The sequence below is a fragment of the Garra rufa genome, chromosome 4 (genome assembly GCF_049309525.1).
Source record: "Garra rufa chromosome 4, GarRuf1.0, whole genome shotgun sequence".
NCBI classification, from domain to species: domain Eukaryota; kingdom Metazoa; phylum Chordata; class Actinopteri; order Cypriniformes; family Cyprinidae; genus Garra; species Garra rufa.
This window is the reverse complement of record NC_133364.1, coordinates 54,350,137-54,366,742: the sequence shown is the minus strand read 5'-3', so window position 1 is coordinate 54,366,742 and position 16,606 is coordinate 54,350,137. Positions and strand designations below refer to the sequence as shown.

The window sequence follows — 16,606 nt, the reverse complement described above, 5'->3', positions numbered from 1 at the left end:
TGTTTTAAAAAAATGATTTGCTCATTTGTAACGCGTTTCCAGGCACGGCCGTAGCCAGCTGAGGTCACCGAGGTCCGGCCATTGGTCATTTTTGTATATTCAAAAATAAAATGCCAAGCTCTCTGAATGATTATTAAGCCGTTTAAACCACCTCATATCACACGAGTGTTTGCAATTCATGTTGATGCGAGAAGCTAGCGCAGTGAACGGGGCTTGAGAGCGCGTTTAGTGAGAGCGCGTGTGCAGCCTCCGTTTGTTGCCAGATCCACGTATTATACGTGTATTTTTCCAAAATAATGTGACACTTTGGGACGTTTATAAAGTGGGAAGTTGAACGTTAGTGTTACTGATATATTAATCTTGTTTAAAAAACACAAGCTTTGAACTTATTTCGGATATCTTTTTCTCTCTTTTTGTAATTGCTTGTTTTTCGTAGCAATATCTGGCAACATTGTACTTTCATAAAAAAAATCTTCTGACGCTAGGCTATATCAGACAAAGACTATAGAATACCATCTTACCATTTTACCATTCTTAAAAGGACTTTGGCTATATGTAGTGCATTTGAGGGTGTTAATATAGCACAATTTTTTTAACACCTTCGGACCGCGCTAATTTTCAAACCCTGGTTGTGAACTCGTTTACTTTCGGTTTTAAAGACAAGAAGTTCAAATGACACGAACACGGAATTTGGTTTAATCATTTGTAAACATAATGCCAAACATGTTATTAAAAGGCACACACTATCTATCTATCTATCTATCTATCTATCTATCTATCTATCTATCTATCTATCTATCTATCTATCTATCTATCTATCGTGCTGTGTAATAAAATAACGTTATTAACCGGTATTTTTTCTAGAAAACCGTTCTCGGAACGTATTGTTTAATGAGGAACGCAAGAACAGAAACGTTATAATATCGATTCTGCTCGGAGTGAACCGAATGGATTTTTTTTCCGTTTTTAAGCCCTGGTTCAAACACAGAGAAACTGGAGGAGCAAACTGAGATCCACTTGACACACTATTATAAAGATGGCATTTATTAAAGAGGAGAGTGAAGACATTAAGAGTGAAGAAACATTCAGAGTCAAACATGAAGATGAGACACAAACAAAGATGGCGTTTATTAAAGAGGAGAGTGAAGGCATGAAGAGTGAAGAAACATTCAGAGTCAAACATGAAGATAATGAGGAACAAACAGGTTGGTTTTTATTCTCAAATCTGAAATTATGAATAATGTCACACAGATGTAGAAATGTTGAGACATTTGACAGAAATTTTAAAAGAGATCACATGACAAATACTAACGCTGCCTTCAAGTGCAGCCGAGAATATCCTGCTTTCACACTGGCCATTTGTTTTAATGAGATCATGCATTTAAGTTGCAACAATAATATGGAATTAGCCTTAACAAAATATATATGCACGTAACTAGGCAACATCTTTCACTCACTGGATAAGCCGTTATCAGTCTCAATCACAATCACAATGAATAAAAGAAGGCGATTCATGGGTGCCGAAGAGGTATTACAAGCGCTAAATGACATGAGTGATGGAGAGTCTGATGGTGGGGAGATAAGTGATGCATCCTGGGTCGGCTCAACTGATGACTCGTCTGACAGCGATCCAGAGCCTCTGAGAAAAATGAGATTGACTGAGTCTATTCTTCAGGACAGGACTACAGTTACAGAGGGTGAGCATCAATAAACTTTGGACGTAAATTAATTTTTTTGTCATTAGTCATCTCCCACAGTTATTATTATTGCGGAGAGGCAGAGGCTATTTAGTACGGAGCCCCTTACGTCACCTGTAGAAGAAAAATAATTAATCTGTGGGGACGGTTTTGCAATTCGTTCCCTCAGTTTATAAACCGTACCCACGAATTCTTAAACTGTTCCCTCGGTTTAATAAATCGTGCCCACGAATTTCCAATCCGTGCGCTCAGATTTTGTAAACCGTACCCTCGGATTTTGAATCCGTGCCCACAAATTCATAATCCGTGCGCACGCTTTAGCAATCCGTTCCCACGGGTTTTAAATTGTACTCACGGATTTGTGGCCCCGATCAGTAGAAACAGTAGTATAAGCTGTTTACGTCATAATACTTAAAATAGTAATTATTATTTTAATTTATAGGCTAAATAAATGAGTGCACAAATGTGTTTGTTTATTCTTAACATGTAGACTCATTTTGGCGATTTTATGATAATCTTTTCACCCAGAGTTAGATGCATGCTTCACTGTTAATGTAATTATTAAATATGTAATACTGTATATTACATTGCATTTAGTTTGAGAGCAAAGTAATGACACATAACCTGTACATTATTTGTTTCGTTAATTTACCATGATTCGCACTTACAAAACTTCATCTTTTTAGTGTTTATTTTACATGAATAACCAATAGATAATAGGATAACAATAACCAATAGGATAAAACACAGGTGTGGTGTTTTAGCAGCTAATCTGTTAGTGATTAATATAAAATAAACGCTAAAAACTCTGTTTTGTCAGTGTTCCATGGTCTCATATAGCCTACTATGAGAAAATAAAGTTTAATAAATGCAATACAATGCATCCAGCACCTATAAACAGGTTGCCTGGTTGAATTTGGGGGCGGGGCCACAAATCCATGAGTCCAGTTTACAAACCCGTGGGAACGGATTGCTAAAGCGTGCGCACGGATTATGAATTTGTGGGCACGGATTCAGAATCCGAGGGTACGGTTTACAAAATCTGAGCGCACGGATTGGAAATTCGTGGGTACGGTTTGTTAATCCGTGGGCACGATTTATAAACCGTACTCACGAATTCTTAAACTGTTCCCTCGGTTTAACAAACCGTGCCCACGAATTTCCAATCCGTGCGCTCAGATTTTGTACACCGTACCCTCGGATTTTGAATCCGTACCCACAAATTCATAATCCGTGCGCACGCTTTCGCAATCCGTTCCCACAGTTTGTAAACTGCTCTCACGGATTTGGGATTATGATAAGCTTTTCACCCAGAGTTAGATGCATGCTGCACTATTAATGTTATTATTAAATAAGGCCTATTATTACATTGCATTTAGTTTGAGAGCAAAGGAATGGCAACATAACCTGTACATTATTTGTTTTGTATTGCTTATTACCTTCTCCACTCCAAAACTCGTTTTTTTTTTTCCAGGTAATTTTATATTTTGAAAAATATTATTAAATAAAACAAAGCCGTTTAAACAGCTCTCTTCACTTATTGTTTTATTTTGGTACCATGACCGCACTTACAAAACAGGCTTCTTTTAAGCGTTTATTTTACATTAATAACCAATAGGATAAAACACATGGTGTTTTGGCAGCTAATCTATTGGTGATTAATATAAAATAAAGCTAAAAACTCTGTTTTGTCAGTGTTGCATATTCTCATATAGCCTACTGAGAAATAAAGTTTAATAAATGCAAAACAATGCATCCAGCATATAAACAGGTGTCCTGATTGAATTTAGGGGCGGGGCCACAAATCCGTGAGAGCAGTTTACAAACTGTGGGAACGGATTGCGAAAGCGTGCGCACGGATTATGAATTTGTGGGTGCGGATTCAAAATCCGAGGGTACGGTTTACAAAATCTGAGCGCACGGATTGGAAATTCGTGGGCACGAATTGTTAAACCGAGGGAACAGTTTAAGAATTCGTGAGTACGGTTTATAAACTGAGGGAACGAATTGCAAAACCGTCCCCACGGATTAATTATTTTTCTTCTACAGGTGACGTAAGGGGCTCCGTAATTTACACTAATTAGTAAAAGAAGAAAAAAAATGATACAGTGGATAAGATGTGTAGGGTGAACATCTGTCCACTTTGCGTTGCACCCGCATTTTCATTGGTTTGTTGTTGTTTTTTGATTCATGATGGAAATGGTCGAGCGCACACGGAAAATCACAATGTTCTCTATTCTTTTTAACCAATTTAAAAAATCAATGCAGCTTTCAGATGGGAATTTCTTATTTTATTAGTTGGTTTGAGGTGGTTTCTATGGCGTTATTGTAATTAAAAAAATCTAGAGCATAATATTGTGCTGGGGCATCAGAACGAGCAAACACAAATCTCTTTTCTCGCAGGTAGATTCTCTTCACTCAAAAGGACGCGCTTTCTCTTGCCTGCATGTGCGCGCTCCGAACAGTGCGTTTGACAGCGGATGTAATCTGTATTTACAAAGCATAACAGTAGAAAATGTATCTATCTCACACGTGTCCTGCAAAATCACATGTTCCCCATACTGTTTTAAAATGTTTATAATGTCTAAAAGTGGTGCCGCTATCTAACACTATTTCCACTATATAAATAGCATCCTAATATTGCAATTTAGATGCAAAATAATTTTTATAAAATATAAATAGAATCTATGGATATTTTCTCTTAAAGGATTAGTTCACTTTCATAACTACAATGCACAGATAATGTACTCACCCCCTTGTCATCCAGGATGTTCATGTCTTTCTTTCCTCAGTCGTAAAGAAATAATGTTTTTTTGAGGAAAACATTTCAGGATTTCTCTCTTTATTATGGATATGGATGGCACCCCAAAGTTTGAACTTCCGAAATGCAGTTTAAATGCAGCTTCAAAATGCTCTAAATCCCAGTCGAGGGTCTTATCTAGCGAAATGATCGGTTATTTTCTAAACAAATTGACAATTTATATACTTTTTAACCTCAAATGCTCGTCTGTGTGATTCAGGTAAATACAGTTATGCCGAGTTCAGACTGCATGATTTTAGCCCCGATTTTGACTCGCCGACTCTTTAATGCTCTTTAGCCATATTAAAACACTATTCATGTGCGTGGGTAAAATTTACCCGCATGGTGGTTTTAGGTATAGAGCGACCCTTGGGGGTTCTAGTGTTAATAGTTTATCTAACTTTCCAAGAGAAATTCCTTTCTATTAGTTCTATCAGTAACAAACCCACAACACTCTAGATATGGGGACCTATGGAGTGCTACAATTATTTAACTAAATATTTTTCTTATTAAGCATATTATCTGCCAATGATAATTTGGTTAATTACAGTGAATGAAGAACTCTACTTGTATTGAGTCTATATTGTATTAACTGGAGTTTATAAACTATGAATAAAAATAAACTGTTTGAAAATGATTTGCAAGTACTTTATTAGTGTACACTTTAGGGATGCAACAATACAGTTAGCCTACGGTTCAATACATACCTCGGTTTTTTAACACGGTTTTCGGTTCGGTTCGGTTCGGTTCTGATAGCTTGACACCTAAGTGTTCTTTTTGTTATTCTATGCTTAGGCAATAGGAACAAAACCATTTATTGCAATACTCATTTATTTTACTTAAAAGCCAAGAAAAGTACACTAGTTCCTAGTGTATTGTATAATAATAATTAAAAAAAAAAACTGAAATCTCACAGCTTCTGGTAGCCCATGTACAAACTGGGGAATACAAATTCCTGCATTTTGAAAATAAACATACATGTGAAGCTAATAAACATAAATTGACCATTTCAAATAAACATATTTGTACTTTAGTAAACATAAATAAACCATCTTAAAGGTTGTATCAGCGATTTCTAGCCTGAAACATAAAGTGTAAAATTCAGCTTATCTTTCATCACGATCCGCTCGCTGCCTGCCCCATAAATTGTCTGTGAAAAAACCGCGTCTCTCTGGTCAGCCTAGGGTCCGAGATATGCCAAAAAAACAATCGGCACTACCAACCTTTCCACAGCAAAAACAAACATTGTTCCAACCAATCAGCGTCAGGGGTTTGGTGTTGTGGACTTTCGCTCCGCCTCCCTCACATCCCTGCACCAGTAGGAAAGTCCACAACACGAACCCCCTGACGCTGATTGGTTGGAACACGGTTTGTTTATCTGTGGTTATTGTTGATAGCGCCGATTGTTTTTTTGGCATATCTCGGACCCTAGGCTGACCAGAGAGACGCGGTTTTTTCACAGACAATTTATGGGGCAGGCAGCGAGCGGATCGTGAATAAAGGTCAGCTGAATTTGACACTTTATGTTTTAGGCTAGAAATTGCTGATACAACCTTTAATTAAACTTTACAGTACTCCAGTACAGTATCCTTCATTCAGAATGTAAAGTGCAATTTCACTTAGGTCAGCTATCTATTCCTGTATTTTGAGGTTCTTCTGTAAAAAGATAAGCCTGTCAACATTCTCTGCAGCAAGGCGAGAGCGTTTTGCACTTACAATGTCCCCGGCAGTGGAGAAAATTCTCTCGCTCGCAACAGAGGTTCCTGGGACACAGAGGTGTTGTTGTGCAGCTTTTGCTACATGGGGGAACTTGCATTCATTTGTTTTCCACCACATGAATGGATCAGCATCCACATGAATACTGTCTGCCAACTTGTACATGGTGACTTCCTCCTCAATGATCTGGGGAAATGGCCTACCCTGCTGTTCCTCAGTTTTGAAAAGCTCCCCAAATACCTCTGACATTGCTGTCTTCTTCTTGGGAGGGGGAGAGGATGGATTGTCTTCCTCTGCGGAGGGCACAGGATTCTCCACTAGACCCTTTGCATCAAAGAGAATTATCCTTTAGTATAATATTACACATATAAGCACACACAGCTCAGAACCACAACCATCTCCAGTGTAACATATGACAAATGTAAAATTATTTTGATCAGTGAAAAGGACACATGATATATAACAAACATCTAAAGAGATAAAACAATCAAAATCACACATGATAAAAAGACTAAAATAATCAAATAGTACCTGCTGTTCATGATCCAGAATTTCACGGATGATATTCCTGTAGAGATTATCACGAGAAACTTCATCAAGGTAAGGCAGGGATTTAAACCTGGGGTCAAGGGCTGTGGCCATTTGGAGGTAATCATGAAGATTAGGGTCAGTGTACCTCTTTGCCAGGTCATTTGTAATGGCTGCTTTGGCTTCTTTGACTGTTGCACTGTCCTGGTCTCCTGGTGACATGGATTTGAGAATCATCTCTTTCAGAGGAAGGATCATTGATATAGTGGGGGTTGTTTCACTGCTCATGAGAGTTGTCACTGTTTTCAGTGGTGTGAGGACCTGAATCAGTTCTTCTGCCAGTTTCTGTTCACTGTCATTCAACATGGTTATGTTCTTGACAGACAGCTTCAGATCTTTGTCCAGTAAGGCAGAATAGATGGCGGGCTGCTGTTCTGTGTATCTTTCTAGCATGTCATGTACTGTATTCCACCGAGTTGTGACATCATGAATGAACTTGTGTCTGGGCAAGTTTAACATCTCCTGCTTCACAGTCAAAACATGGTGGGCTTTTGTGCTTTTATGAAAAAAAGTCACAATTTTTCTAACCCTCCCCAGGAGGCGGAACACTGTGTTGATTGACACTGCTTTTTTGGCTGCTAGGTTTACAACATGCGCAAAACAACTTATCTGTGGCCCCAGCCCGTCAGCTTCATGGACTGCATTCACAATATTCGGAGCGTTATCTGTGGTTACCGGGAGCAACATATTTGGCCTCCTCAACTTCCACGTATTTACTGCTTGTGTCAACTCTTCCGCCAAATGAGCGCTTGTATGACTTTCATACAGGGGATGGGTTTGGAGTACAGCGCTTTTCATTTCCCAATCCGACATGTAGTAAACAGTTACAGTGAGGAAACTCACGGTTGCCCGCGAGGTCCAACCATCTGTGGTCAGAGCAAGGCTCTGTGCTTTAGCCAATTCGTACACAATATTGTTGCGTGTCTTTTCATAGAGGTCGGGAATGATCTCGGTGCTGAAAAAAGTGCGAGACGGTAGCCTGTAACGCGGATCGAGTGCTTTTATAAGATGACAAAAGCCCGCATCTCCAATCACCGAAAACGGCTGCAAATCTTTAGCAATGAACACCCCCACTGCCTTTGTTATTTTTATGTGTCTCTCGGAACCAGTTGGGTATGTTTGCTGGAAGGATTCAGCGAGGGATTGTTGTTTTTTGGAGGGCTTTATTACCTTCTCTGCTATCCTGCCTTCAGACAGTGATATTGCTGGGTGATGGCGCCGCAGATGTGCAGTCAAGTGTTTCCGTTTGAGTAGGCTATACGTGTAAAACAATGCTTGCACACAGTAATTTTTTTGTTCACCGTTTTTTCTTCCTCGGCATTGTACTCAACGGCAAAACCGAAATGTCCCCACACCGCGGATTTGAAAGATGCCGGCGCTTCTTCGTACTGTTGCCTCACTTCACCGCCGCTCGCCATGTTAAAGACAAGTGTGAAATGATGGTTAAGCGCCCCCTAATTTAGAGCATAGTGATTTAATATTTACTCGTGGGAAGGACTTTCCTCATCTCAGCTCGACTTACAGGCACACACAAACAGTCAATTTGGAGAGAAATAAAACACACATCAATTATTTAAACGTAAAACCGAAAAACCGCAATTCACACGCGCGTATTGAACCGTGGATGTCGTACCGAACGGTTCGATATTATATTGAGAATTGTGGCATCCCTAGTACACTTATTATAGTGTTACCAAAAAGATGAGGAAAAGAAAATGCCACAGTAGCATCTTTTTATTCATTATTTATTTAAGTAGGATGTTGTCACACACGTGGTGGAATTGGGAAGCCAGGGGAACAAATGAGGAAGGCGGAGTACAAACAAAACACGATTCACATTGGAAACACAAGGTGGAAAAACACTTGGAAAACACTACAAAACAGACAATAATCCTGACGGATGTAGAGATACAGATCTGTAATTAATTATAATCCACACTTCTCTAGGTATTTAACATTTTAGGTTTACTGCTGTAACAAAACAGAAATGTATACAGTAATCTATTGCAAATTTCAAACTCATATTAGCCATTCAGTTTAAATGACTCTTCATTATGTTAAAGGTTTAAGATAATTTGAGGCACATTCTGCAAAGTTACTGTTCTCTTAAGGGAAACAGTAGGTAGCCACTGAATGTGTTGTGGTTACTCTGGCTGTTATCTGTTATCCTCCTGTTTGCCAAAAGTCTCACAAAGACTACATCTCCGACCTCCAGGAGCAACACAACTCCATTTGAGGAGTTTACCACATTCGCAGCCTGTTGAGCATGTGCTATAACTGCATGCTCTCCATTCTTAATGATAGAGACAGTTGATGGAGTTGCTTGGCTTGCTGAACCATACACAGAGATTCTGAACATGTATGCTCCTTTTACTGGGGCTGTGAAAATACCTAAAGCAAACAACAAAAGAAAAAAAAAAAGATTCAGCTGTTTCCTGTGTTAATGCTCGATTACCAAACACTGTAAAGTAATTTTGAAAGATATTTATTTATTGATTAGTTAGTTTTTTTTTTTATATTAATTACAACATTGCAGAGAGGTTTGACTGGAACAGGAGGCTGCTCATTGCTATAAGTTTTATGACTAAATTTAATTGATAATTACCTGTAATTGGGTTGTAGGCATTTCCTATGTTTGTGAAGACATTCCTGTAGGTTAGTGAGATATCAGTGGTAAAAGGGCCAACATTTCCACTGGTAGATTGCATCAGTCCAGCTGAAAAAGCTATCTGTCTGTCTGTTAATGATAAACACAATAAGATTTCACAGTATTGCTTATTACACTGAGAACACAGCTGAATTTAAGATAATTCAAGCACACTCTGTTTCACCTCTATTTTCCTTTCTCAACTCCCCCACTTGTCTCTGAGTAAGATTTGACATTTCTGTGAAGGAATGAAAATTCTGTTGAATGATATTTACACTGCTTATTGTAATATCTCATTGGAGAAAAAAAATACACAATGATGCAATGATGTTTTACTTTTATTGATAATTAATAACATTAATTATTAATTGAACATTTTAGTGAGATACCATCATTTTTCTTGTTCAGCTCTTCCAGGAGGACTGTCTGTTGTTCTGCAACTTGCTCAGCATCCCTCAGTCGTGTCTGTAAAGCTCTGATGTTTGCTTTCTGCTCTGTAACTGTGGCGGTCAGCTCTCTCAGTGCCGCATGAATGTCAGGGAAGCACAGATTGCAGTTTTGTTGGCTGTCGCTTGACGTTTCAGCTCTCACAGTGTCTGTCTGTGGTGCATTCTGTCTTCTGTCCTCAGATCTAAGCTGTTGAATGATCTCATTCTCACGGAGTCCTCCATCTACTTGCTGCTGTACAGCAGACATAAAGGTTTCCAACAGCAGCAGTATACAAATTAAACTCTTCATTTTCCACTGATGTTTGCTTCCAGCTCTTGCTGTTATATCTCAAAGATGCTCATGTTCTTTTTATAGTGTCCTGACACAATGTCATCTGTAAAAGATTTATATTTCTTCAGATAAAAAGTATATAAACAAGTTAATTCTTAACTTAATTTAAAGCAGAAATTTTGTCATTTATTGTTTCCTGCTTTGTTTTGACATCAACAAAAACATAAAATGTAATTATTAACCCAATTACACTCTTGTCACCTGCAAGAATGCCCTAGATTTTGGAAAAGTGGATTTATGCACTTATGATAAAATGTACCTTTGCTTGTTTTACAGTACCACGAGACAATGGTATGACATGGAAATGACATTTGTTGTGTGTGATCTGTGTTTTCACTTTTGTTACTTAATAATGACTCATAGTTTCACACTCACTGTTTAGACTCAGTTTGCACTATTTTCACTTTGCCACTGTGAACCTGCTCTCCCTCAATCTATCTGACCACCTTCCCAGACTTTCCTGCGCACTGGCCTCAACACTGGCACATGTGTGCAGTTGTCAAGGGAGTAGGGTTACCACTTTTAATACCCAAAAATAAGGGACGCATTCGGGGTGGGGGGGTGGGGGGTGGGGTCATCTAAAAAATGCTGCAGTAAAAAGGTTTCATATGAGTTGTGCATATAATATGGGACGTCCTGAATAAGAACTGATCGTTGTTTTTTTCTACTTTTTAGAAATGGGGTCTATATACCCCGTTAAAATGTAATAATGTCCCATATCTCAAAAATGCTGCAGTAAAAAGGTTTCATATGAGTTTTGCATATAATATGGGCTGTCCTGAATAAGAACTGATCATTGTTTTGTTTTTTCTACTTATTAGACTCTAAAGTCTAATAATGTCCCATTTCTCAGAAAAGAACCGTCAAGTACACCAATAAATAAAACGGATATTAAAGCAGAAATGCAAATAAATAAGTAAGTAAAAATTCACGAGCACTTTGTAGTATTATCTCTCAGTCCTGGGCGTCTAAATGAAAAGCGCTCTGCAAGCGCGTTCTCTCTGTGTTGTTCCTGAAACTACCGTAATCACGGTAATATGCGCGCACACTTAAATCAATCGCGGCTGGCTTGACCGTGTTTTTCTGAACCGCGGCTGGCTTTACCGCAGTGATTATTTGCATGAGACGCTGCTTTAAAAAAAATTATAAAAAATACGGGACAAAACCCGTCCCGTATTGATTCAAAACGGGACGCGCAATTTCGTTCTCAAATACGGGACGATTCCGTATTTTAAGGGACGGGTGGCAACCCTACAAGGGAGGGTCGTCGAGGGAGCTTTGCAGGGTATATAGAGTAAGTGCTGGTGTCCTTTGGATCGTCGCTTACAGTGGATGTCATGGACGATGGCGCTAGCCCCGCTCCGAACGCAGATGGAAATGTTTGGCCATAATGCACAGCACCATGTTTGGTGAAAGCCAAAAGAGCACAAGTTGCAGAGTGATAGAACATCTGTACTTATTAAAGCTAGAAAATTATATAAAAAAAAAGATGCAACAAATAAATGTAAAAATCTTTTGAATTTGTGTGATGGAGCAAAAGGTATTCATGGTTCTTTAATGAGTATGTTAGCTGAAAGTGAGAAGGAAAAACATGACATGGTTTAAAGTAAAAATGATTGTAAATAATGATTTTATTTCTGATGTCAAAATGTGGCTATAATGTACTGAAAATGATTAAATGAAAATTACTTGAGGTCATGAATGACAAGGTTAATGGTGTTGATCCACATGATAGTGTTTCAAATGCTGGTAGTAAACATTAATCTAAAATGCTGTAGTATTTCTTCGGCCACAGCTATAGCTGAGGCAAACAAGGCTGCACTGCTCGCTCATATGGCAGCCGTAAAGGGAAAACAGGCTTTGGAGCAGATGGTAAAGAGGAAAAGAAGCAACTGGAGCTGAATGCAATGCTAGCGAAATCTACTGCTAAACGTTTACAGGTCTTCAAAAGTCAAACACTGTGTTTGAACATACTTCCCTACTGTCAGTAAAAAATGGTAATTTCTTATCCTATAATTATGGTTTATTACTGTTATTCTACTGGGTCTTCACTTAAATGTACAGGTAAATACCGTAGTTTCTGATTTTTTTTTACTGATATGTACCAACATTTTGAAGTACTGAAATCTGTTTTGTACCTTTGTAATACACTGATAACCACCAAAAGCAGGTGGTGACGACAACATCACATGATGAACCAAAGCCCATCACAAAGAGGTTTTAAATAATAATATATACAGAAGGTGTACAGTCATTCATACAATCACTAAACACCATCATGGTAACACACATAAAAATGAAATAATGCAAAAAAACATTAATTTAACAACATTAGATGTAACATACAACCCTAATGTACAAAACTGCCAAGAAAAATCTAAGAAGAAAAAGTTATTTCAACAACAACACACAAAAAAAACAAACATTCAATTAAAATTTGATGGAGTGGAAGTCGGAAGACATCATGGCCTTTTTACAAATTAATATCCTTATTAATTTGTACACATTTTTAGTAGATGATCTAGTTCATAAATCAGTGTTTAACCCTTAATATTATTTGTTGTTTGATATTAGTAGTGGCTAGCAATATGCTTTATAGAAAATCACATGATGTTAGAATAAATTGTGTTCCAAATGTGTTCTGTGCCTGTTGAAGTTTCTCTTTTCTCAGCTACCCGAGATCACACCTCAGGAGGTCAGGATGACCCTCCTGATTACATGAGCAGTTGTGACCAGGACATCTGTGATCGGGACATCTATGACATGGGTTCTTGAAAACTGATTAAATGCGAATCCCTTAGACTTGTATTAGAGAAATCCTGTTGATTTGTCTCCATTTGTCTAAGAGTTTAACTGGTTAAGTGTGTGTGTGTGTGTGTGTGTGTGTGTGTGTGTGTGTGTACCTGGTATTCATCACGTTGTGGGGACCAAATGTCCCCACAAGGATAGGAATACCAGTAGATTTTGACCTTGTGGGGACATTTCTCAGGTCCCCATGAGGAAACAGGCTTATAAATCATGCACAATGAGTTTTTTTGATGAAGTAAAAGTGTGCACAATCTCCTGTGACGGCTAGGTTTAGGTGTAGGGTAGGTGTAGGGCGATAGAAAGTACGGTTTGTACAGTATAAAAACCATTACGCCTATGGAATGTCCCCATAAAACATGTAAACCCAACATGTGTGTGTGTGTGTGTGTGTGTGTGTGTGTGTGTGTGTGTGTGTGTGTCCAACCACACTGATAAAGAGTCTTGCCTGGCTAAGACAACCTTGAAGATAGATAAGGCCTCTGTGTGTGAATCTGTGTGTGTGTCAGTCTCTGTCTTGGATCGTAGGCGTGACGGCAGGAAGATCATCCCGAGGAGGTTCTCGCCATTGGTTGATGTCGCGGGACATAAACGGGCTTCTGGAGACATCCTGTTGTGTCTGACCTCTTATCTTTGTTGCCTGTGTAATCACTAGTAAAAAGCTTTTGACTTGTCATCCATATGTGGAAAATTTCACAGTTATCTAAGTTTTTGACCAATCAGGATCTTCCTAACCTATGCATTGACGTAATAAGCAACCTCTGTTAGAGTATAATTACTGGTGTTTTGAACATGTATTCAGAGCGGCCTACGAACTCCATCGAGAGTGTTGAAGCTGACTTCTGCTGATGAAACTGCAAACTATTTTCTTCAGTAAACATGACTTCGATTGATTGAATCTTTGACTCCTGGTTTTTGTTCATCATATCTGGTCCTTGTGTTTTTACTGTAAAATTCCCCTTACAAATTAAACACAGTTCTGGGAATGTCAATTTACGGTTATTCAGTGTACAATTTACGTTCTTTTTCACTTAAAAAAATGGTATACTACCGTAAAATTACATGCAATGTCCAACACAGTTTTTCACCGTATATAGAAGGGGAACTTACCGTTACCGTTCATTTTTGGGTGAACTATCCCTTTAACCATTTCACAGGTTTTTACCGTAGCATTTTTACAGTTTTTTACCATTAAATTCACAGTCATTTTTTACACTGTGCAACAAATAGATCATTCATTACTCTTGAAAAGAAAAAGGTTACAAAAAACATCTCTAATAGTTTTGGACTTCACAAATCCACAGTCAGACTGATTGTGTACAAAAGTACAACATTCAAGACCACTAACCACCCTCCCCAGAAGTGGTTGACCAACAAAGATCACTCCAAAACAAGATGTATAATAGTTTGTGAGGTTGCAATGAACCTCAGCGTAACTTCTAAGCAACCAAAGGCTTTTCTCACATTGGTTAATGTTGAAGTTCATGAATCCATCATCAAGAGAACACTGAACAACCATGGTGTGCGTCGCAGGGTTGCGACGAAAAATTCACAACTCTCCAAAAAACACTGCTGCCTGTCTGCAGTTTGATAAAGATCATGTAGCCATGTCAGAAGGCTATTGGAGAAATGTTTTGTGGACAGATGAGACCAAAATATAATTTTAGGTTTAAATGAGAAGTGTTATGTTTGGAGAAAGAAAAACACTGCATTACAGCATAAGAACCTTATTCCATCTGTGAAACATGGTGGAGGTAGTATCATGGTTTGGGGCTGTTTAGCTACATCTGGGCCAGGACAACTGGCCATCATTGATGAAACAATACATTATGAATTATACCAGCAAATTCTAAAGAAAAATGTCAGGACAGCTGTCAGTTAACTAAAATCTAAAGAGAAAGTGGGTCATGCAGCGAGATAAAGACTGTAAGTGCAGGTCATTCTACCAAAACATTCGTAACAAGAACAAAGTTAATGTGTATAACGTCCGATTCAAAGTCCAGACCTTAATACAATTAAAATGTTATTGGAGCTGTAGGAAAATGTAATTAAAATGTAGGAGCTCAAGCAAGCAGTTCATAGGAGGAAACCCACCGACACCACAGGGTTTAAGTGTCTCTGTACTAAAGAATAGGCTAAAATTCTTTCAAGCTATTGTGAAGGACTGATCAGCAGTTACAAAAAAACGTTATTGCTTCAAAAAGGAGACATACTAAAAGAAAAGCAAATATTCACATACATTTTTCTCAATAACTAAATGACAAAGTATTTCTTTTTGTCTTGTTTGCTTGATTGGATTCTCTTTGTCAACTTCAAGGCCTTGAAGTTACAATCTGATATGATGTATTGTGTTATATTTATGCAGAAATAAAGAAAATTCTAAAGGGTTCATAAACTTTCAAGCAGCATTGTGTGTGTATATATATAGGCCTTGTGGCTATACTATCGAAATGTAATTTTACATTTAAAAAATACTTTTTTTTTTACATCCACATTTGCAAGAAAATGGAACATAAAAACATAAAAAGGAATTATTAATCTAATTTACAACTTACTTTCACGTGCAAGAATGCAATTGGATTTTGAGAGTTGACTTGCAATAAATGTACTTTGACTTGTTATAGTGTACCACAGGATTGAAATGACATTTGTTGTCTGATTGTGATCAGTGTTTTTACCTTTGTCAATTGTTATTAAAGGTGCCATAGAATAGAAAACTATTTACCTTGGCATAGTTGAATAACAGTTCAGTACATGGACATGACATACTGTGAGTCTCAAACACCATTGTTTCCTCCTTATTATATAAATATGGTGTTCACAAAAGACCACTGAAAAATAGGTAAATTCCAACATAACACAGACTATTAAGTTATAGTCTCAGGATCATTAATAGTTACGCCCCCAACATTTGCATAACCCAATCATCAGACGTTCTGCAGGCGCCTACCTATTGTGAAAAAACAAACCAAGGACAATAGTGAAAATAGCAGATCACGGGAATAAATGTTATGTTCCTGGTTGTGCAGGAGATGTTAAGTGAACGGATGGTTGGTGTCTGTACTCAGATAGCAACGGAAAACAAACAAGGCGTTCTAATAAAATAAGACGAGCCACTGAAGCGACACGGTTAGCTTACTGCTAGCGCTAGCCTGTTACATTGCAGTACATAAGATTTACTTACCACATAAACAGAGAGATAACTGCGCTGATGATGGTGAAAGATTTGCAGATTCTGATCACTGCTGACAGCATCTAAACTTGTCAAATGTGGTAAGTACTGCTGCTGTAGTATAACATTACACAGAGCACATGTGATTGCCGATCTCAAAAGTGAAACTAAAAAGTGAAACGGCAGTTTCAAAGCTCCGCATATTAATAGCGGCTCAAGCTCCATAATAAAATATATATATTTCCTCCATGTGTTTCCTTACAACTGTGTGAGAGCAAGCCGCTCTGTGAGACAGCCAATCAGAGCAGAGCTCCTCATTATTATGCAGGAACCTTACAAATAAGCAGATGTTAGGTTAGCAAAATTGGGTTAGGTTATTGTATTTGCTTCAGTATTACCAG

General features: G+C 38.2%; 1 protein-coding gene across 1 annotated transcript; it reads right to left on the bottom strand.

Annotated features, from left to right (window-relative positions):
• Positions 1 to 8,624: 8,624 nt before the first annotated feature.
• LOC141333035 (uncharacterized) lies at positions 8,625 to 10,186 on the bottom strand. Its single transcript, XM_073837981.1, has 4 exons — positions 9,838 to 10,186; positions 9,633 to 9,686; positions 9,407 to 9,538; positions 8,625 to 9,192 (listed from the first exon to the last, which is right to left on the bottom strand). The coding sequence occupies exons 1-4, from the start codon at positions 10,184 to 10,186 to the stop codon at positions 8,897 to 8,899; spliced, it is 831 nt and encodes a 276-aa protein (XP_073694082.1). The 3' UTR covers positions 8,625 to 8,896.
• Between the last annotated feature and the right edge of the window lie 6,420 nt (positions 10,187 to 16,606).

Bases quoted from the DNA above. Each gene is read 5' to 3' on its own strand.
- LOC141333035 (XM_073837981.1), bottom strand. From the start codon at position 10,186: ATGAAGAGTTTAATTTGTATACTGCTGCTGTTGGAAACCTTTATGTCT. The intron at 9,687-9,837 runs GTATCTCACTAA...ATTCCTTCACAG, and splicing joins GCTGAACAAGAAAAATGATG to AAATGTCAAATCTTACTCAG. The intron at 9,539-9,632 runs GTGAAACAGAGT...TATCATTAACAG, and splicing joins GTTGAGAAAGGAAAATAGAG to ACAGACAGATAGCTTTTTCA.